The following is a 21,525-nucleotide window of genomic DNA, read 5'->3' on the forward strand; positions in this document are numbered from 1 at the left end:
TAGAGGTGTACTGTTTTTTCTGCCTGCCCAGTTACTCTTGGCCTCAGAATCTCTCTTGTTCATATTGCAAAATGATACTGCCAATGGTTCTAAACTAGAGGAAGATAGTGTTTGTATCTTAGTAGACTTCAATACTGAGGTCTGGAGCAGGGTTAATCATTTAGATTTATGTGCAAATTTCTGTTTCCTAATATTTTTCTGCATCCTGTTAATTGTAAATCTTCAAACTTCCAGTTATGGCACACACAAGCCTACTAATTCATTTTAGAATATATTTTGCATTGAAATATTTACAGTTGATCAGAAATGTTTATGAAATGTGAATTTGTAGATGAACACTTCCATGTCTGTTCTTTTAAAAGTAGGATTCCCAGTAGTGGACGTTCCAAAGATGGCGTTTGTGCGGGCAGAGAGCACATTATCGCACAAGAGGAAAAGTAATCTAGGCAGCTCATTTCAGGCAAAGAGAGCTCGTCTTAACAAGATCACTGGTAAATTTCCTTTTTATTGAGAACATCATTACTTTTTAACATATCCAAATGTTTATCCTTGTACATAGAGTGCTATGGTAGATCAATACGTCTGTTTATTATATTAATACTTTGCAGTTACCCTTTTTGACGATCTCAAAGCACTACACAAAGAGTAATAAAGCCAACCCTGTTCCAAGATTTTGACGTAAGATCTTTGATTTGACCTATGTCTTCAATTCAATGTCATGATAATTTGATCATTCTGAAAAGACCTCTTCCTGGAACAAGTGTGTTCATTAGTTTATAACACCTTTTATCTCCTGCATAATTCCCTTTATTGGTTGAGGAATGTTATCTACATTGGCTCTGGATATGGCATTCTGAGTATATTACGCACACTGAATCATTGCTAGTAGATCAGTGGAGTAACAATACCACTGGCTTTGAAGACAACCAAAAGTTCTGTCCCAGTTTGTTATGAAGTAATGGCAATTGCATTCCTGGAAGGAGACTAGGAAGAGACTTAAAGGAAAGTTTAAAAAGCATAAGCATTTATTCATGCACTGAAGCACTAGAAAAGACTTCATAATTTCTAAAAGGATGTGTACCTTATGTTACTATGCAGAGGTATTGAAGGGGTAACCAAGTGTACAGTAACAAAATAAATTTCCACAGGAGGACTGTGACCTGGTATGCCTGTGACAGCCTTCACTGAAAATGCCAAGATCAGGGCAGGCCGCTGAAGTTAAACTCACCAGCCAGTCACAAATAGTGCTTCTGATTCTTCATGCTGGCTATCAAGAAGAAGGAATAATAATAATAATAATAATTAATAATTAAAAAATTACACAGCCCCTTTTATTGCATTCCAATTCTCTGGCTCCCAATCAGAACATAGGTCCAGAAGTTATTTAGAAAACTCTGCTCTCTATACAAAATGTTCTTCTAACCTCAAAGGCTTGTTACCAGGTCAGTATTCATTTGGATCTTACCCAAAATACCATGCTGCCAACTAATTCCTTAGTGTCTAAAGCGAAAGATTTATTATAAGAAAAAAAAGGAAGAACAAGAAGAGTTATTAAATGGTAAAGCACAGATACACACAGAGACTTCAGAGTCCATATATCCGGTTCTTGGCAGCATTGGTGAGTTTGCTGGTTTGAAAGTCCCTCTGGAACAAATCCACATCTACTCCTCTGTTCAGAAGTTCATTTGTAGAAAAGTTACTCCAGAGGGACAAAATGGAGATCATGCAGCTGCTTTTTTTATTTCAAGTTATCTCCTATAAACTTAAACTAAATTTGTAAAATTAAACAGTACATTTTGTAATATTTATTTGGGGTCACTTCAGTCCCAGCCCTGCAACTTTTTCCATACGAAAGGATCTGTGCACTTACGCATGTTAATTGGTACCCACATAAGTTCAGGGGCGGGGGGTCCTCTTTTGAGCAAGCTGCAGAATTGATGTCTTCTTTGCTAGCTTATGAATTGCATGAACTCATGATGACTTCCATTCAGTTCTGCAAATTAGTGGGGTTCTGCTTTGCAGTAAATTAATGATTGATTAATTTGGTTTTCTTAAGTAATGTCTTTGCACATCTTGGATTGGAGACAACGTTCTGCTTAATTAAAAAAAAAAAAATCCATCAAACTGATGTAACACACATAGTAAGGAATATAATACAGTTTCCTGTAGTAGATCCTTGTGGGGCACAGAAGTGTGATAACAACTCCTTAATGGTGTCAGAGGGATAGCCATGGTAGTCTGGGTCTGTAAATAGCGGCAAAGAGTCCTGTGGCTCTAGACTAACGGACATATTGGACACCCACAAAAGCTTATGCTCCAATACATCTGTTAGTCTATAAGGTGCCACAGGACTCTGTTGTTTTTCACAACTTCTTAATGAAAAGTTATCTGGGTTACTGATGGATTTGTGGTATTCCAGTGTTCTAAATGTGTTACTTTAGCAGAGTCCAGAGTTCGCTAAGTGATATGCCTCCAGTTTAATGTGTTCTGAATTGATTGTGAGGGTATCTAATTTTCCATGGAATGCAGTAGCTATATCTTGCAGACTGTTCAGTTTGGATAACAATCTCTGTTAAGAGGTAGATTCTTCTTGGGGCCACAGATTGCTGGAGAAGACTTTCAGATATCAAAGATATCTTGCTGCCTCTGCTTTAGTTTTCCTTTAAGCACATTCAAGTGGGCTGAGTCTCCTCAGCAACGTTATTTATTAGAGATATTAAGTAATAAAGTAAAAGTTCCCGGACAAAGCAGCTCTGAAACACCTACTTTTTGCCTGGGCAACAACAAGCTCTGTGCATAAAGTAGTGGGGGGAAATTCTGAACATCAGGTTTAAAACTCTTGGCTGTTTCTACTTTCTGGTTGTCAAATGTATATTAGTAGTCTTGCATATGGATTTGTGAATGAAGAACTAGCATTATTTTAAAATACTGGTTTCCCAGTGGTCTTAATATCAGGGTCATCTGGAGTCCGTGTTACTTAAATCATAGAGAATGAAAATTCTTATTAGATAATCTAGTCCAGTGGTTCTCAAACTTTTTTTTTCACAGACCACTTGAAAATTGCTGAGGGTCTCGGCAGACCACTTAATGATCTTTCCAATTGTTGTTTATGCCATTAGCTAACTATTGTAAAGCACTCTGGATAAAAGCACTTTATAAAAAAAAATTAATAATTGTTTTTTTGTTCTGCAAATGAAAGCACACACAACTCATATTTTAATATCCGTAGTCTTACCTTTCTAATGGCGATGGATATGCTCGCTCTCCCGGGCTGCAGCAGCCCCCAAGCTGGGACTGGGAAGGAAGGGGTCTCCCTGGCCGCAGCAGCCCCCAAGCTGGGACTGGGAAGGAAGGGGTCTCTCCCTGGCAGCCACATCCCTGGAGCTGGGGAAAGTCGCCTCTTTTTCTGGTCATCTGCACATCCCAGATTTCTCCCACCCCCTCTTCTCATCCCGCTGCCCCCTCGCACCTACCTCCTGTTCCCCCCAAGGCCACCACCTCACTTTACATGTGTGTCTTCTCCAGGGTCCAAGCAACTAATTAGTGGAGCCCACACCAACATGGCTCCACTAATTTGGTGGGTGGCCGTTCATTTTCTCATGTGCGGCCACCCAGGCTCGCACCTTAGAGGGAACTATCCGTGGACCACCTGAATGGAGCTCGCGGACCAGTGGTGGTCTGCAGACCACAGCTGGAGAACCTCTAATCTACTCTATCCACTCGCCTTTGTAAGATTTTTCCTTGTGTTAGATGCTTCAGTGTTTTGTTTAGTCCAAACAGGATTTGCATGGGCCTGTTAAAGAGATGAGAATACATAACAGGCAAACTTTGATAGGAACTCTGCAACTGTAACTTATAACTAGGGCCCTACCAAACTCACAGGCCATTTTGGTCAATTTCACAGTCATAGGATTTAAAAAATAATAAATTGCATGCTTTCAGCTATTTAAATCTGACATTTCATGGTGTTGTAATTGTAAGGATTCTGACCCAAAAGGAGGTGTGGGTGTGTGTGTGAGGGTCCACAAGGTTATTGTAGGGGGGGCTGCGGTACTGCTACCCTTACTTCTACTCTGCTGCTGGTGGCGGTGCTGACTTCAGAGCTGGGCAGCTGGAGAGTAGTGACTGCTGGGCAGGTGTCCAGCTCTAAAGGCAGAGCCGCCATCAGCAGCAGTGCAGAAGTAAGGATGGGATGGTAGGGTATTGCCACCTTTACTTCTGCTCTGCTGCCTGCAGAGCTGAGCCCTCAGTCAGCAACCACCACTCTGTCTGCCCAGCTCTGAAGGCAGCAGTGCATGATTTGGCATTGCCACCCTTACTTCTGTGCTGCTGCTGGTGGCACTTCCTTCAGAGCTGGGTGCCTGGCTAACAAACATCACTCTGGTTGCTCAGTTCTGAAGGCAGCGCCAAAGTAAGGGTGACAATACCGTGACCAGTGGCGGATTATGCTTTTCTGGGCCCTGGGTCAGAACAAGTGGGAGCCCCTCCACACCCCTTCCAACTGTAGTCGCCCCTATCTCCCTGCCCCCCTACACTCCTGCCGGGGAGTGGGGTCAGGGCACGGGGGATTCCCCTGTTCTCTGGTAGGTAGGAGCACAGTTGGACGAGTGGGGCAAGCCCCCATGTCCCAACCTTGTTCCCCAGCAGGAGCGCTGCGTGAGTACAGCGGGGCGAGGGGGTCCCCAATTTTCTGGAGCACTCCAATTGGCTGGGGACCCATTGACCAAGTGGCTAATCCACAACTGACCGTGACTCCCCTAAAATAACTTTGTGACCACTGCACTGCCCCTGCAAATCTATTTTGGGTTAGGACTCCCAATTTGAGAAATGCTGGTTTCCCCCTATGAAATCTGTAAAAGTATAATGTAGGGTAAAGGCACACAAAAGACCAGATTTCACAGGAGTAGATCAGCTTTCAAGGTCCATGACGTGTTTTTCATGGCTGTGAAATGGTAGTGCCCTATTTATAACCATTAAGAAAGCACACAAAGACCAAATGTGGAAGGAATGAGTGAAGGAAGGAATTCGAAATAGCCTCCTAAAATCAAAAGTTTGAAAACTTACTTTGACTGTAGACCTGGTTTTGAAGCACAATTGCTTTGGGATTGAGGGTTGTAGCGTTACAATTTAGAGCTCCTTTTCCCTCTCTGGTGGTGAATTGGAGTGGCTGGTGCTAATCCTTATTTACAATACAGGACCTGTGAATTGTAATCAGGGTCTCATAAGTTTTGTTCTTTTAAATAAAGACTCCATACAAGGAGGTTTCAGAGAGAATCTTTTTGTAGATGAAAATGATTTTTTATTTTATCATTTGCTATCACCAGGTTTTATGAAAAACATAAATGTGAAAACAACTTAAAACAACCCATTCTAAATATCTCTGTGCAACTTTTCTCTTAAGGTTTGTTGGCATCCAAAGCTGTTGTTGTGGATGGTGCTGAAAAAAAGGAAGGCAACAAAGAAACAGCTCCAGTCCTGGAGCAGGTATGAAATGGTAGAGTTTGATTCTTTTGCAAGGTTCCCACTGGAGTGTGCCATGGAGATATAGTATCCATAACAAAATTTCCCCTTCAGAAACAGCAATAGGGAACTAAATATTTGATCTTACGTTTACAAGTAAATTGACACAAATGACAGTGTTAACTTCAATTTTCATAAATGAGTTACTGTCTCCAAGGAATCAAAGGCTAGGAAACAGCGGCCCCAAGGTTTTATAGCTGGAACCATGCCTATAACTGGCTAAGAAAAAGACCCTTACACAAATTTGATTTGTGGTTTGAAACGGGTTTTGGCATCTAGTAAAACTTCTTTTGTAAGAAGTTTCTTTTCTATTGTAACAATTGGTGTTGTAGACTGTGCGTGTTTTATGAACTATTCAGTGAGCCATACATTTTGCTAAGATGTATATTTTAATACGTACAAAAAAGAAACTTTAATGTTAGGGGTCTGATTTAAAACCACTTATTTGAAGAACTGAAGGTTGCCTCCCTATCTCTGGCTCATTCTATTGTGTTCAGGTGTTGCTTGAGTCTCAGAATTGTGCATGATCTTGGATGCTAAAAGGGCTGACTACTTAAGCACAGTAAAGCAAGCTAAGGATGAAGTGGCAACCTTAACTCTTGATAATTTTGCTTTTGTTGGCTTAAATAAGATCCTTAATGTAGTTTTAATATGGCTTTTTTGTATGAATTTTCTTTGTTTTAATGGTTTGTTTTAAACAAACCATCTAAAAAGAGCACTTCCTTTCTTCATAAGCCCACCACGCTCTTAAAACAATCCCTATGCCAAACTTTGATACTGTGTTTCTTGCAACTGGTTCTTTAGTCCTGATATATAGTGGCATTGCTTTGGTTTTTCCATTGACACTGGATTTGAGACGCTCAGATCCAATACAGAGTGCTGTCAATGGAAAATGATGGTTCTACTTTTAATGCTGCCACTGTAATGGTTAATTCTGAGCTACTAAGGTGTCAATGCATTGACTGATATTTTCCATAATGGTTTGATATATTGACATGATATTCCACTTTTCAAATTTTTGCATATTAAAGATGCTATAATTTCTTAGTACTTTTTGTATAATACTTTCTGTGTGCAAAAAACTGTGAGATGTCTGACGGCATGACATTTCTGGAAGAATCATTACACTGTAAATCTTGCTGTGCAGAGTTCCATTGAAATGAATGGGATTTTGTCATTTATTAAGACTGTATGCAACAGTATAGATTACAGTGCATATTAAAAGAAACTTCTGAATAGTAACTTCTCAATCTAAAATAACTCGGCTGTTTCTATTTTTACTTGGTTGATTAGAAATAATAACAAAAAATCCAGAAGGAACTGTCACCATTCTCTGGCTAATGGTCTGCAAAACATTTTTGAAAGTACTTGTTTTAGTTATATGTTCTTAAAAAAACAAAAAAAGCATCCAAAACCCAACAAATGTACTACTTTGCCCCCTTCTTCTAACTGAAAAGAAAAACAATCAAACATAAACTGATTAAGTCGGGGTGGGAGTGTCTGAGCTCAAATTTTTTTTGCTAAATTACAGCCCAAATGTAAATTAAATGGCCGAGTTATAAACCTCTAAAATGGCAAAGCTGACAGCCCTTAATTACAGAGGTACTGTCTGCTACCACTGTAATACTGATTGGGTAAATGTCTTGTAGTGTGTTTTTAAATAATGTAATAGAGGACACAGTACTATTCAGGCCAACAGCCAAAAACATAGTGTGCTGATGAAATTATAACTTTTTTAGTTTACAACTGTCTTAAACCCAAAAACCTCAGACTATTACATGTAGATACGTTAGTTTATTTAAATGTATTAGGGTTATGTAATATTATATTTCCTTTTGAGCAAGACCTGCTTAGATGAATAACTTCAATTCATTAAGGTTTTTTAAATGTTAATTTGTCCTTGTTAAGAGGTTAAGCACCTTATCAAAATATTAATTTAATTTTTTAAATCTTGTTTAAATAACTTTGTAATTTGAAAGTAATGGACACTGTAGTAATGTCTTTCACATATGTGAAGATGAACAATAAAATTGTTTATTTACAAGTTATGGCTCTAATTAATTTCTGGTAATAACTTTTGTAATCAGCATAAGTATACTCTACAGTTCATGGAATATTTTATTTAAATGAATAAACTGCACTTAAATCATGTGTATAATGAGCTGATTCAAGGATAAAACAGGGGATAACTGAATGGGACACTTTGCACCGGAATTTTACATGGTACTTCCAGCATGCCATTCATGTAGCACGCAAAGGTGCCCTTTTTAAAAGTATGTCATGCGTGCTGCTTTTTTTAATATTTCCACTGGAACTTGCAGCTCCCATGTTCCAGTGGAAAAGAGAGCTTGTATTCAATACCAAAAATGCATTCCTCTGAAGTATGGAGGTCTGAAAACTGGGAAATGCCCCCAAATCGTAAGTGGAGTGAAATCTTTTTGGAGAAAGTGGCACACACATTCTAGAAACAAAAGTTTGCACTTCCGTAATTATGGTTTTGTTAGCTAACATAATACCATGATGCATATTCAACTGGGCAATAGATGGAACAAATTTGAGGTCATGTGTTCAGATATGTACAAGCTGCCATCATTGGGCAAGTACTAACACTGTTACAGATTATTCAGCTTGTAGGAGAACCTTCTTCTACCAAAAAATGTAAAATTCTAATTGCTGTAAAGTCAGATGAATTGTGTTTAAATATTTCTGTACATGCATTAAAAAGGGTGAACATTTTCAGCTTTAGAAAATGCAACATATTTTGCTTTTCAGAAACTGTTTGTTTGTTTTTTTTAACCTATACTTTATCTGCTTGTTTTTTTTTATAGTTAGCAATCTGTTTAACCCTATGGTGCTAGAAGTTACGATTTCATGAAACATTAGCACAAGCAAGTAGTGTGGTGAAATCCAGACTCCCAGCACTGAAAGGGATTGTGCTCAAATTTCATCGTTTGTTGTTCCAAGACTTTCCTTAAAGGGGCACTGTCAACCTTTTCAGATTCTTCATCAAAATTGAAGTAAATTTGTGGAAAATGACATCCAACTTCTAAATATTTATTTTAAATTGATGACTCTTACTGAGAAACTTCTGTTTTGTGATGTGATCACAACAAAGCTAACATACCTACTTCCCATTCTGGTTTGTAGCAAGTGTTCTTCTCTAAGTCATTCTTTATTCTTACCAAAAACATTGATGATGATGGCTTGTAATGAGAGAGGGAGATGGACATGAAAAGGATTTTATTGTATTAGAAAAACAGCAAAATGCACTATTTGCCAAATGGAGATTAGGTAGTTGGTAAGAGAAAATAATGTTTTTAAGCCTTTTTTTTTTTTTTTTTTTTTTTTTTGACGGTATTGCAAACAATGAGAAATGAAGAGAAACTTTTAAGCATGAAAGTCATTGGCAGTGTCCCTTTAAAAACAAACAGATTGTTCAACTTTTACTTTGATACATTTGAGTCTGTTTTTCATTTGTATTGGAAATGATAAATGTTGCTTTAAAAATGTTTTTGAATAAATGTTTTTGAATATTAAAGATGCTAAAAAAATCAAAGTAGAATACAAGAACCACAATGAAGAAACTGAAATAAAAGTATCAATTTCTTATTATTTATTCAGGAGATTTCACCTAAACCTCAAAGTCAGAAAAAAAATGAAGCTGATATTAGCAGTTCTGCCAACTCTCAGAAACCTGCACTGTTATCCTCAACTTTGTCTTCAGGAAAGGCTCGCAGCAAGAAATGCAAACAAGAATCTGGAGATTCTTCTGGGTGTATAAAGCCCCCTAAATCACCACTTTCCCCAGAGTTAATACAAGTCGAGGATTTGACGCTGGTCTCTCAGCTTCCTTCTTCTGTGATAAATAAAACTAGTGAGCACAGACATTTTAAAAAATACCATAATTACTTAGTCATAAGAAATATACAGAAAAATAATTGATTGTAAATTAATGTTGCTTTTTACAATGAATCTGCTTTTTTTTTATAAAAAAAAAAAATTCAAACGTAAGTGGGTGCATTAGGGATAGCTTAAACTTATAAAAAGTAAAATCACGTAACGTGAATTATGGTGCAGGTAATAATGGCACATTTATGGTAGTAGAAAGTCATGGCTTTTAATGATTTAAGTTCCACTGTATGAATCTCCACACTAATGGTAATAGTGATACAGGAGAAAACAAACACCTCTACTTAAAGGGCCTGATTCATTAAAAATATGTGCAATTTTCTTGCGTATCTTTCCTCTCCATCACTGAAGAACTCTGCTTTCAGTCGACTGTTTTGATGTACCTGTTGACTCCACAGTTCTTTACATTACATGATATTTCCTCTAAATCTGATGTGAGAGAGAAGATGAGGTCAACTTCTTTGATGGGAAAATAAAGGAAGTTGCTTTGTGTAGGGTGAAAACACCTTAGCAGTTCAGCCATTTTAAAGCATAGACCTGGTTTGCAAAATATCAAGATATTATTGTGGATGGAAGAGTTGGTGAAATTTACCTGCTGCATAACATCCTTGAATGATTTTATTATATTTTTGAGCAATTACAAGCTCGCTCTATATATTTTTGCTGGAGAGGGATAGTGTAGATTTTTCAATTTGTTTTGAGCTTCACCTCTTAAAGACACTTTGTTGCTCAAAGAAGGCGAAGTCATGCGGTCAACAGTTATAATTAACATGGGTTTCTGTAAAGCAAAAGCCTAAGTTTTGCTTCACTCCCAGAGCCGTGACAAAATAAGACCTGAAGAGGACTCCTTCATCACATGTTGCATCCTTACATCTACAGTTGACATGTTGAAGAGAGAAATGTCTCTTAATCTTGTAGCAAATTTTAATTGAATGGGAGAGGGAGGTGAGCCAATTCAGTTTTCTGTATTCTCTCAATAAATATCATTGATTTTAAATCATGTTTATGAATTTCCCCCACAAATCACTGTCATCCAGACATGTTGCAATACCCCTAAGATGTCGGTAAGTAGTTTTGTTTGAAGAGGTTTTGTGTTTTGGACTGAAGATACACATCTGCTTGCCATTTAAAAAAAAAAATCTGTAACTTCATTGCCTAGATACTTACTTACTTTTTTTATTATGGTTTGTAACAGCTCCCACCTCTTTTGACTTTTTTAAAAATAAAAATGTAATTTTTTTTACTACTGCAAATCCTCAGTATGACAAAGTCTAGGTAAAGCAAGGAGGAAAAAGAATTAATGATTTACAGAACTCTAATTTATGCAGGTAAAGCTCGTTTCCCCAAGTACAATATGTGAAACATGCATAAGTGAGGTTTTATTTTTTTTAATGAATCAGGCCTATAATATTTACAAATATTTCTCTTCATTTGAGATTCTTTATGCTGAGGTTTAGACTTCTTGCTATGTAGTGCACTGACAGTTAATGTTTCTGTTTGTTGTTACTAGGGTGTTAATATCAGTTTAACAGAAAGTGGAGAGATTAGAACTGAAATGAACCATTACCTTTTGTGAATTTATTTTAAAAGTTTTATGTTAATGCTGTCCATGCTTCTTTTTTTGTCTTTTTCTTTCTTTTTAATACTGTGACAATTATTTTGCTGTACTAAAAATCCTATTGTTTCTTAAACTATAAGCTGTCTACACTCTCATTGATTTATGGGGTGACTCCCCTTAATGCAAATAGATTATTTGCATGAGGACCTTCTCTGTATCTATGGAGGCAAATTTATATAGTAGTATATTAAGCAAAAAACAAAAATCTTGCCTCAAACATTAACACTCATCAGATATTCATAGTTTTTATTCATTTTTACACAGCATAATGTGATTAGCAGTTCTGCAGAAGAGAACTATTTAAAGCATGACCCTTCTCTAGATCTTAAAATATTTCCGTAAGATTGTGACATATCTCTACTTCATGAACATTGAAAGATCTCTTTTTAGGTCCGTCACAACCAGTGAATCCCCCTAGATCCTACAAATATAGCCAGAGGAGAAGAAGATCACAGCGTTTAGCCACTTGCTTGTTGCCTGATGAGTCTATACAAAAAGTTCCTTCTCCCTCTCCAGTCACTGATGGAAAAGTGTTCTCCATCAGTGCTCAAAATCAACAGCCATCAATATCAGAGGGTAATGTATTTAATCTAATAAAGAACAACCCAAGAGAAACAATCATAAAGAATAAGACCTTTCACATTGTTTTCACCTAATGAGATCTTTGACTAACATTGAGTACCTTTAGCTACATGCTGTTTGTTTATTGTAACACTGCGACCCATACTGTTGTTTGTTGGGCTTATATATCTTTGTTAATATTACATTCTTTCTTTTGTGTAGTACCTGATGTTGCTCATATGTCACTTGAGAAGCGTGGACCATGTCTCCCTCTTGACTTAAGCCGTAGTTTGGAAGTTACAGCGCCATTATCCACAGAATCCACTTTCCGTAATGAGTACCCCAGTAAAGAAAAGGAAGATACTCAGATGATTACATATCATTCTTCCAAAGCAGTAACTGATGGAAGAGTAGCTACAACAGCGTCAGGTAAAGAGATTCAGTTCACAAGCAGTTAGGTTTATAGCTGCAGGGTATGTAAGTGTATTGTATGTGTTCAGTCATACAAAATGAAGGGATAGGTTTTCTGTTATAGGCTTTCAAGTCTTCCTCTCCTCCTGGGATCCTTTTGGATTCTCTGCCTTCTCCCAGCTTTGAACTGCATTAGTGCTTTGGTTCTAATGTTCTTCAAAGGTGGATCTGGTTTTATACTACAGATAGGGATCGAAAGCTCAAGAGCAGCAATTTTGGGAGCATAAATATCCACAGAGCTACTTTGCTGTCAAATGTTAAACTCAGGAATGCCCATTTGTCTTTTTGCTTTAGGTTTAAAATTTAAGAATATAAATTTAACTTTATTTAGCCAGTCTTGATTTGACTTTTTTCTTCATTTGTTTCATTGGGAAAATACAGTAATTCTTGTAGAGTGGAATTTTCAAAAGCAGTCAACATTGGTCTAGTTCGGCTCTCATTTAAAATCCACTGGATTTTTTCCAGTGTCCTCAATGGGAGAAATATGATGCCAAAGCTGAACATTTCTGAAAATCCACCTGTAATTTATCAGTTTATAGCCCTGATCCTACACTCTTGCCTTGTGTCAGTGTAGAACCCCACATTGGGGTTCTGCAGAGGTCCCACCTGAATGTATCAGGTTGCCAGAGTTGGATGCCGTTCCTCAAGTCATGCATTCAGTTTACTTATGCAGTATAGAAGGCCTGAGAGTTGTTTAACTAAAGTGATTAAAAATGCAAAAAGTAGTAACTTTTTACTGTCCTGAAAAATTAATTTGGAAACGGTCTTGTTCTCTTAAAGAAAATTTTGTGCAATACGTTTATTAAAAATATAGAAACTTTGTTAAATATTTGTAGCTCACTATTTGAAGTATTGTGCTCAAATGAGACTGTACATTCTTATCAGGAAAAATTAAATGTCATTGTGTAGATAGTGATATATTCATGAAATAACTTTCATGGTTGCACTCTTGGAAAGAGATCACCACCCTATGCAGATTCCTGTTGATTCCACATAGGTTGATTTCTTTGCCCATTCACAACCTTAGTTACTTAGTTCCAGGCAGGAATTATTTGATGAAACTCTGTGACCTGTATTATACAGAAGATTGAATTAGATGATCATAGTTGCCCCTTCTGCTATTAAAATCTGTGAATCTATAAAATAAGGTATATTTTTAAGATAAAGTGGACCATAAATATTTCCAATTTTCTTTTATTAATTTTTTTAAATGTTGCTCTTCTCTACTTCGCCAGTGGAACTTCGTGCATGTGACTTAGTTTTCTCTTGTCTGATTTGTAATTTATAAGAATTCTCAAATGCATTGAAATGTAATGTGTACTTCAGATTCTATAACAATTTTTCATATCATACTTCCCTCATGGTGCTAAAAAAGAGAGCTACAGATTTCATGAAGAATTACTTGTACAGAAACCCACTTTTATTGAATGTGGATGCCCAGTGTCTTGAGCTCAGAGCTATTTAGAAGAGCAATGTCTATTGGGGCTGCATGTATTCCCGCCTCAAGGAATCTGTGTGTTCAGAGCCAGGTTACAAAAGAGGTACCAGCAGCATCAGCTACCATCTGTTCCTGTTTTGTCATAGCTTGCTGCAAGTGTTGTGACCATCAGCTTTACAATTGCCTTATTTATTCCGAATTTCCTGCTGAATCTGTGTTCAGCAGGGTGATTGCTGGTTAGTTTAATGTAATTAGTATTGCTTTTTAAGTGTTTGCTTTGTTGCAGAGTATCCTCTTGGCACTAGCTTAGGATCTGAGTGGTTTGGTCCTGGTCACTGTTTCTTCACTCAGTGAATGTCATTGTATTGCTTCAGTGAATGGGCCTGGTTTTAGTCCAGCCTATGGATGATCTTGACCAAAAACAAAACAAAAACAAACACGCCAAGCTTTGAACAAAGCATGCTGTGGCTCAGAAATATTTGACAGGTTGGTACTCATATTGTTTACTCTGTCTCAGAGAAGACTATTTCCTGAGGTGTGCTGCTTTGTCTGTGGTTTTTACATCTTGGGCTCAGAATATGAGAGAGAGTATTTACAGCTTTTCCTTCTGCAGGAAGCTGTGAAAGCTAATTTGATGGATCTGATTTCTACGGATCTTGGTCTCTCTAAGGTTAACAGTGCTTGTTGACTCCATATAAGATTCAAAGTAGTCTGCTTCAGCTTTGAGGGAATCATTCAGTGGGTGCCAGGTACCTGTTGTTTCTTTCCCTCTGGGTCTGTGGTGTGATCATTCTGCTTCTTGGAGATGGCAGTGCTTGTTCTGACTAGGGATGTAAAATGTTAACCAGTTAAGTAATTAACTGATCAGTGTCAGTCTTCTTGGTAAGATATTATGCTTAACATTTAAACTCCAGCTGCAGGACTTCGCTTCTGACTCCCCACGTGCCCGTGGTCCGGGGTCCCAAGCCACCCCAAGGTCCCGGGCATGCTGGCAGCTGGGAACTGTGGTGCGGGGTGGGGCCGGCAGCGAGTGGAGTTTCCAAGCATTGATCCAGGACCCTGGGTGCCCAGGGCAGCAGCAGAGTCTAACGGTTGAATGTTTAACAAGTAAAATGTTAACAGTTTAAATGTTTACTTCTTTTAAAAATGTTATTTACATCCCTAGTTCTGAAGTCTCCTTTATTCCAGTGCCTCAAAGTCAGACAGGAGGACCTGCTCTATCTTGAGTTTCCATGCTGTTTTTCTGTCCTGAGGAAGGTCAAGTGAGTTTTCTAGGTAGCATGCTGCAGACCAGCCATCTGAACAGCAGATGTGCTATGATTGGAAGGATGGGTCTGAGGCAGTTGAGCTTTTTGAATCTGAAGCTTTCATACGGAGTCTTATTCATAGACTCTAGGACTAGAAGGGACCTCGAGAGGTCATCGAGTCCAGTCCCCTGCCCTCATGGCAGGACCAAATACTGTCTAGACCATCCCTGATAGACATTTATCTAACCTACTCTTAAATATCTCCAGAGATGGAGATTCCACAACCTCCCTAGTATCATGTCCCCTCTCAGTCTTCTCTTTTCCAAACTAAACAAACCCAATTCTTTCAGCCTTCTTCATAGGTCATGTTCTCAAGACCTTAATCATTCTTGTTGCTCTTCTCTGGACCCTCTCCAATTTCTCCACATCTTTCTTGAAATGCGGTGCCCAGAACTGGACACAATACTCCAGTTGAGGCCTAACCAGCGCAGAGTAGAGCGAAGAATGACTTCTCGTGTCTTGTTTACAACACACCTGTTAATGCATCCCAGAATCACGTTTGCTTTTTTTGCAACAGTATCACACTGTTGACTCATATTTAGCTTGTGGTCCACTATGACCCTAGATCTCTTTCTGCCATACTCCTTCCTAGACAGTCTCTTCCCATTCTGTATGTGTGAAACTGATTGTTCCTTCCTAAGTGGAGCACTTTGCATTTGTCTTTATTGAACTTCATCCGGTTTACCTCAGACCATTTCTCCAATTTGTCCAGATCATTTTGAATTTTGACCCTGTCCTCCAAAGCAGTTGCAATCCCTCCCAGTTTGGTATCGTCCGCAAAACTTAATAAGCGTACTTTCTATGCCAACATCTAAGTCGTTGATGAAGATATTGAACAGAGCCGGTCCAAAACAGACCCCCTGCGGAACCCCACTTGTTATACCTTTCCAGCAGGATTGGGAGTCTGTAGTTTCCTGGGTTGTTTTTATTTCCCTTTTTATAGATGGGCACTATATTTGCCCTTTTCCAGTCTTCTGGAATCTCTCCCATCTCCCACGACTTTCCAAAGATAATAGCTAGAGGCTCAGATACCTCCTCTATTAACTCCTTGAGTATTCTAGGATGCATTTCATCGGACCCTGGTGACTTGCAGGCATCTAACTTTTCTAAATGATTTTTAACTTCCTCTTTTTTTTTTTTTTTTTTTTTTTTTTTTTTTATTGTATCTGAGGACCCAATCATTGGGTGTCCTGATAAGCCTGCGTTTTTGAATTAGAGTCGGCCCCTGGGTCCTGTCTGTGCCATATTCATCCATGACTTGTCATAGGCCTTTTGAGCCTGATAACTCGAGTTTGCCTTATAGTCTTCCTTCTTCTTCTTTGAAGAAGTCCTTCCTTCCAAGGGCTACCCAACTTAGCCTTGGCATCATCAGGGACAGGCTTTGAAGTTCATTTGGTCTGCTCTCAGCTTTGGAAGACCCTGATGCACTTTTGAAGGGGTCTGGTCTTCTCCTACATAGGCATTTACGTACATAGGTTTCTGTCATACCACTTTCTGCTAGAGTTCTTTTACCCATGTTGTCTTACCACACTTCCATCTTGAGAGCTGTTACCTTCTTTGATCAGGAATGAGAATAACCTAGACAAAAATCCTGTCAGAATTGGAGGATGGCTGATGATATGGAAGTCACGGATTGTACTGAATTTAGGCTGGCTTCTTCCACATCCTTTGAGAAGCCAGTGGTGGCAATGTCTTCATTGGAGGACTGCAGTTTCAGAATCTGTTGTGAGCACAGGCTGAAGTATTGAATCTGATGTTGCTCAACTAACCCCAGAAAATACACACTGATTTTTGACATCCTCAGATCTAAACAAAAGGGTTGAGTCAAGTTGCTCTTCTAGATCGTTTTGACCTTTCAGGACTAGGGATGCACATCCCACATTACAGAGGCAGTGTAATCAAAGAACAGTTATTGGTGAATATCTTTCTACAGAAGAATGCTTTCTTCCATTATAGTTTGGACATTGAAGGCATATAGCTGCTGTAGTTGGGTGCAGTTATCTTTCAAAGATAGTTTGTTCTGGATGACCAGCCAGCAATAACAGCAGAAATTATCTGGAAAATCTCTGAAGCATATACTTGATGTATATTTGAACAGAATAAACCTCTACAACTCTGGTGATTCACCAAGTAGAAGTTAAAGATCCCAGGGCTCTGTGGGGTGACCAGATATCCTGATTTTATAGGGACAGTTCTGATTTTTGGGTCTTTTTCTTATATAGGCTCCTATTACCCCTCACCTCCATCCCAATTTTTCACATTTGCTGTCTGGTCACCCTAGGGCTCTCACAGTAAGAAGGCATGGTAACTGAAATGTGCTGCCAAACATTAACATTTCCAGTCATACTGTTGTGATCTGTTTCTAAGTACATCATACTTTCTCTACTGGTCTGCACAGTTATAGAAATCCAATATTTAACTTATAATTTGTATAATTATTGAGTATAATAGGTATTATGTAAAAACATCCTGTCTGTCCAGATTCACTGTAGTTTGGTAGGAGTTCCTGTGAGTAGAGGGCATGTAGCTCTGTTGTTTCCCTACTAGTTATTATGTATAAGGCATTTATTATGGGAAAGTTTGGGCATCGAGATGAGTTTAGCTTTCAGATCTGAACGAGGTGATTGCCATTCATAAAGCATATTCTGATGGAAGAGGTTTATTATCAAATCTTTACTATTCTCTTGCCAGTGGCAGCTAGTTTTACTTGCAGATAATCTTCCAGCAGTCATATCTGCCAAAGTTTCTGTTTGAAATTTCAAACATGCTACTGTGAACCTGATGCACTAAATTACAGTATAACATTTCCTCCTTCTCATGTGGAAAATGATCTCATGTGAAAGTTAAGTGTGCTCTTGTCTCAGGGGACTTAGTCAGTTAAGAGACCAGGGTTTGCTTCTCAGCTCTGCCAAAGACTTTCTGATGTTGAGCATGTCACTTTATCTCTGTCTGCATTAGTTTTCACATCTGTGCAATGGAATTATCTCAGAAAAGTGTAATGAGGCTAAATTAATATTAATAAAGCACAGTGAGGTCCTAGGATAGAAGGTGCTATAAAAGTGCAAGATATTACCAGTATTCCTATTATTGTCCACAACGTACAGAAGCAGATGGAGCTGTAATGTTTAGATAAAAAGAAATGCTGTTTCCCCAAGACTCAAACTAAAATGGTACCTATTTTTCTCACCTTGAATAAACTGAAATGTATTAAGTTTATAATGACTTCTGAGGCTAGAGATAGAGGGGCCATTTGGACAAAGTGATGTCATTTATGGTCCTGGAAGTGTTTGAATCTAGTGTATGAGATAAGCCATTTTAAAAAAAGTAGGTCATATTTAATTGTGGAAAAAGAACATTAAATAGTTATTCATTCTTAGTAAAGCTTTATTTTGTCAAACTATTAAATGTTGCTTTTCAAAGGGGAGGGAAGTGGAAAATTGAGCTTTTCTGCAATTAACTTCTTACATGTATGCTTCAAGCACAGGCTGGTATGTTTTCCAAAATGTATAGCTTGTGATTCTGTAAGTAAAACACAATAGCACTATAATGCAGTTCCTCGGACTATTAACTACTTAGGTCTACCACTCTTTGGTATCTGCATATAGATACTGATACACTTTCTTCAACTTATTATTTAATATTTGCATTGAGGTAGTACCTAGAGATCCCAGTTGGGGATGGTGTCCCCCTCTGTATTCTAGACAAGGTACACACACATACGATGAAAAGTCAGTCCCCTATCCAAAATGCTGACAATCTGAGTAATCTTATTTGCTTTTCCAGCACCTAGCCTGTTGCAGAGATTCAAAACCTGATCAGTACAAATGTATTAATAAGATGCTTGATTGATATTGAGCTGGCAGGACAAAGTGCAGTTCTTTTGAAAACTGACAAAATTCTAAATTCAGCTGTCATGTCTTCCATTATTTCCACAGTTTTTCCCACCATTTTGATGCCACTAACTGAAACAGAATCACCTTCTTCTTTGGAGTAGTGAACAGTATCTTCAGTTTTAAGTGCAAGGAGGGAATTCAATGTTACATTTTTAGCTTCTGTATCTCAGCTGCTGCTTCTTGTTCTGGGCTCAGCCTAAAGTTGTAGTTAGGAGTTATGTTGACTAAGTAATGGAAAAGGTGTATAGTTTTATCAGAATTATTTTTCCAAATTTGTCTTTGGTTCTTGTGAGTTAAAACAAGTCTGATTTCCAATGAGACACTGACAAGTATCCATGGACAGCCTGTAAACTGTTAAGTCCCTATTGCATTTGTACCATTAGTGCTTCATTGTAGGTTTCCTTTTGTAAAATACAGGCTTTGTTTTGATCAAAAACCTCCTTATACTCTGCAAATTTTATACGATTATGAAAATTAAATGCAAATATCAACATGTAGTCTTCCTGTTTTGCAATTTAACAACTCTTGACAGTGTTTATACTTCAGCACAATTATCTATTTTTAATGATCCAGTCCATTCAGTCCCTTGTTTTCTACTGTTTTCTTCAAAATTAGACATGCCAGATAATTTTGATCGCTTGATTCCAGTAACTCAGTAGCTAGCCATTTCTCTATATTGAATTATCAGTGTCCTCATCTACCTGGTTTTTCTGAAGTTTCCTGACACAGTACTAGCAAACCAAGCCTCTGAGCAGTTCACAGATCCATCTATGCCCCTGTCTTCAGCATTCATTGAGAGTTCATTCCAATCGCTAGTCATGTCCTTCCCTCCAATGACTTCTGCCATTGCTTGTCCCCTGTAGGGTTCCAGTCAGTTTTGTGGAGTTCTTCTGTTTCCTAATAGGCAAACAAGAACCTTAATGTTCTCATTACTCTAACCTTTTAGAAGAGTTAGTTTCCATGCACAGATTGAAAATAAGAGTCTATTTAAAATGTCCATGATATATATTTGAAAATATATTTTCATGTAAATACCTCAGAGTGCAGAAGCTTCAAAAATGAAAAAAAACAAAATCCATATATTTTAGGAAAGCCCTGACTATACTGGGCTTATCTATGCTTAAAGGTATTACGATGTTAAGGGATAAGCAGCAAAGAGTCTTGTGGCACCTTATAGACTAACAGAGGTATTGGAGCATGAGCTTTCGTGGGTGAATACCCACTTTGTCAGATCCAGACTAACTGATACTTGACACAATGTTAAGGGATGTGATTTTTTTTTTTTAACTGACATAATTATTTTGGTAAAAACAGTAGAATAGACAGTGTTATACCAGTTTAAAACCGTTAATAGTGGTATAGGTTCTTAGGCATTGCCAAACTGGAATAGGTTTAACTAGAATAAGCTATTTTTTATACCTATAGACATGTATTTGCACTTGAGGATCTATGCTGCTTTAACTATGCTGGCATAATTAAAGCATTAAAACTGATGTAGTCTGCATATATTTGAGCTGAAATCAGTCTTTCCATTATTTCATGGAGGTTTCAAAACTCACCTTTGAAGTAATGATATAGACATTGATTGCTCACATCTGGTCCTTCAGTGTCTTTGGTGTACACGCGCAACACACAGCATGCATAGCACTTCCTGCATAGATTCCCACACTGCTGCTGTGTGTGGGTAGGAGATCGTATCTGCTTACCTCAACAGGAAAGAAATGTCAGTTAAAAACTCCTTTACAGAGTCACTACCAAGTTTCATTTTTCTCAGTATTTAGTTTATACAAATTATTAAATTATGAATGATATTGCTCTGTTGGTTACATTGGTTTAAAAGGCTCTGAATGATCACCTCTTACTTAATTTTATGGCTATTCGGTGTAAATCAACATTTTATTTTATAAGGTATGATAATTTACACATTTGAAATTAAAATATCAGGTTTATGAAATAGCATTTATTTCGGTACAAATGAAATTATAATTTTCAAAACGTGATTATTAATAGGAAGTATATCTAGGCTTCTGTTTCAAATGATTATACACCTCCTTTTATGTACCTCTAAATGAAGACTAGATAAAGTTGCTTACTAGGAAAAATGTAACTGTATGTGTTATCTTCTCCTTTCCTGTTACTGTAGTGATGGAGCTTACGTGGGTAAATTATTTGAAAGGGTATGAGTGTCACTGTAGCAGAATTCTTTCTATAAAAAATACCTCCTGGAGCCATCAGCCACCACTTTCTTAGTCACTAGCTGATAAGTTTGTCAGGTGGTATTTAACCTTTAATGGTCTAATTTCAGGATGTTGAAGATTTAAGGTAATGTTTGGAATAATGACATTTGATGGGTTTGGATGACTGACATAGGAAAATGGTTTAATCTCGTTATTTAAAAACATAGTCCTGTTTTGGGAAGATGGCTTGAGACTAGATTATTCAGTGGACTGTTCAGATATGGAGCCCTCAGTGTCCTGTCTCAAGATGGTAGTGGCCTAACCAGATTATCTGATGTGTGGTGTTACGTGGTCTCAGTTTAGTTTCTACAGTACACATACCCACATAACCAAAAAAAAAAACAAAAAAAAACAGCATGTCCACCACGTTAGCACTAATTGGAATCTTTGTTAGCCTTGACAGAGAGGCCAAGTATTGATGGTCCATAGAATACTAAAAAATAAGCTGTCATCTTTAGAGGTGGTCCTTGCAGGTTAGGATGAAGCCTGCTGGTAGAATGCGATGTGGGAAGTAGTTGTTGTTTAATATTTGTTAATGTGCTGACAATGTGCTCCTGGCTCTGTAAAAACA

At 37.8% G+C, this 21,525-nt stretch overlaps 1 protein-coding gene across 11 annotated transcripts in view; it reads left to right on the forward strand.

Moving 5' to 3' along the window:
* Positions 1-21,525, forward strand: part of PHF20L1 (PHD finger protein 20 like 1) — an 83,074-nt gene that overhangs the window by 31,373 nt on the left and 30,176 nt on the right. For 5 of the 11 annotated variants that reach the window (XM_075063262.1, XM_075063258.1, XM_075063259.1 and 2 more), the window contains 5 exons: positions 366-491; positions 5,402-5,484; positions 9,142-9,394; positions 11,438-11,623; positions 11,831-12,037. In XM_075063262.1, coding sequence (XP_074919363.1) covers positions 366-491; positions 5,402-5,484; positions 9,142-9,394; positions 11,438-11,623; positions 11,831-12,037 — 855 coding nt within the window. Of the gene's footprint in view, positions 1-362; positions 492-5,401; positions 5,485-9,141; positions 9,395-11,437; positions 11,624-11,830; positions 12,038-21,525 lie in introns of all 11 variants that reach the window. The other 6 variants (XM_075063255.1, XM_075063257.1, XM_075063260.1 and 3 more) reach the window with 3 other exon arrangements.

Source organism: Chelonoidis abingdonii, chromosome 2 (assembly GCF_003597395.2).
Source record: "Chelonoidis abingdonii isolate Lonesome George chromosome 2, CheloAbing_2.0, whole genome shotgun sequence".
NCBI classification, from domain to species: domain Eukaryota; kingdom Metazoa; phylum Chordata; order Testudines; family Testudinidae; genus Chelonoidis; species Chelonoidis abingdonii.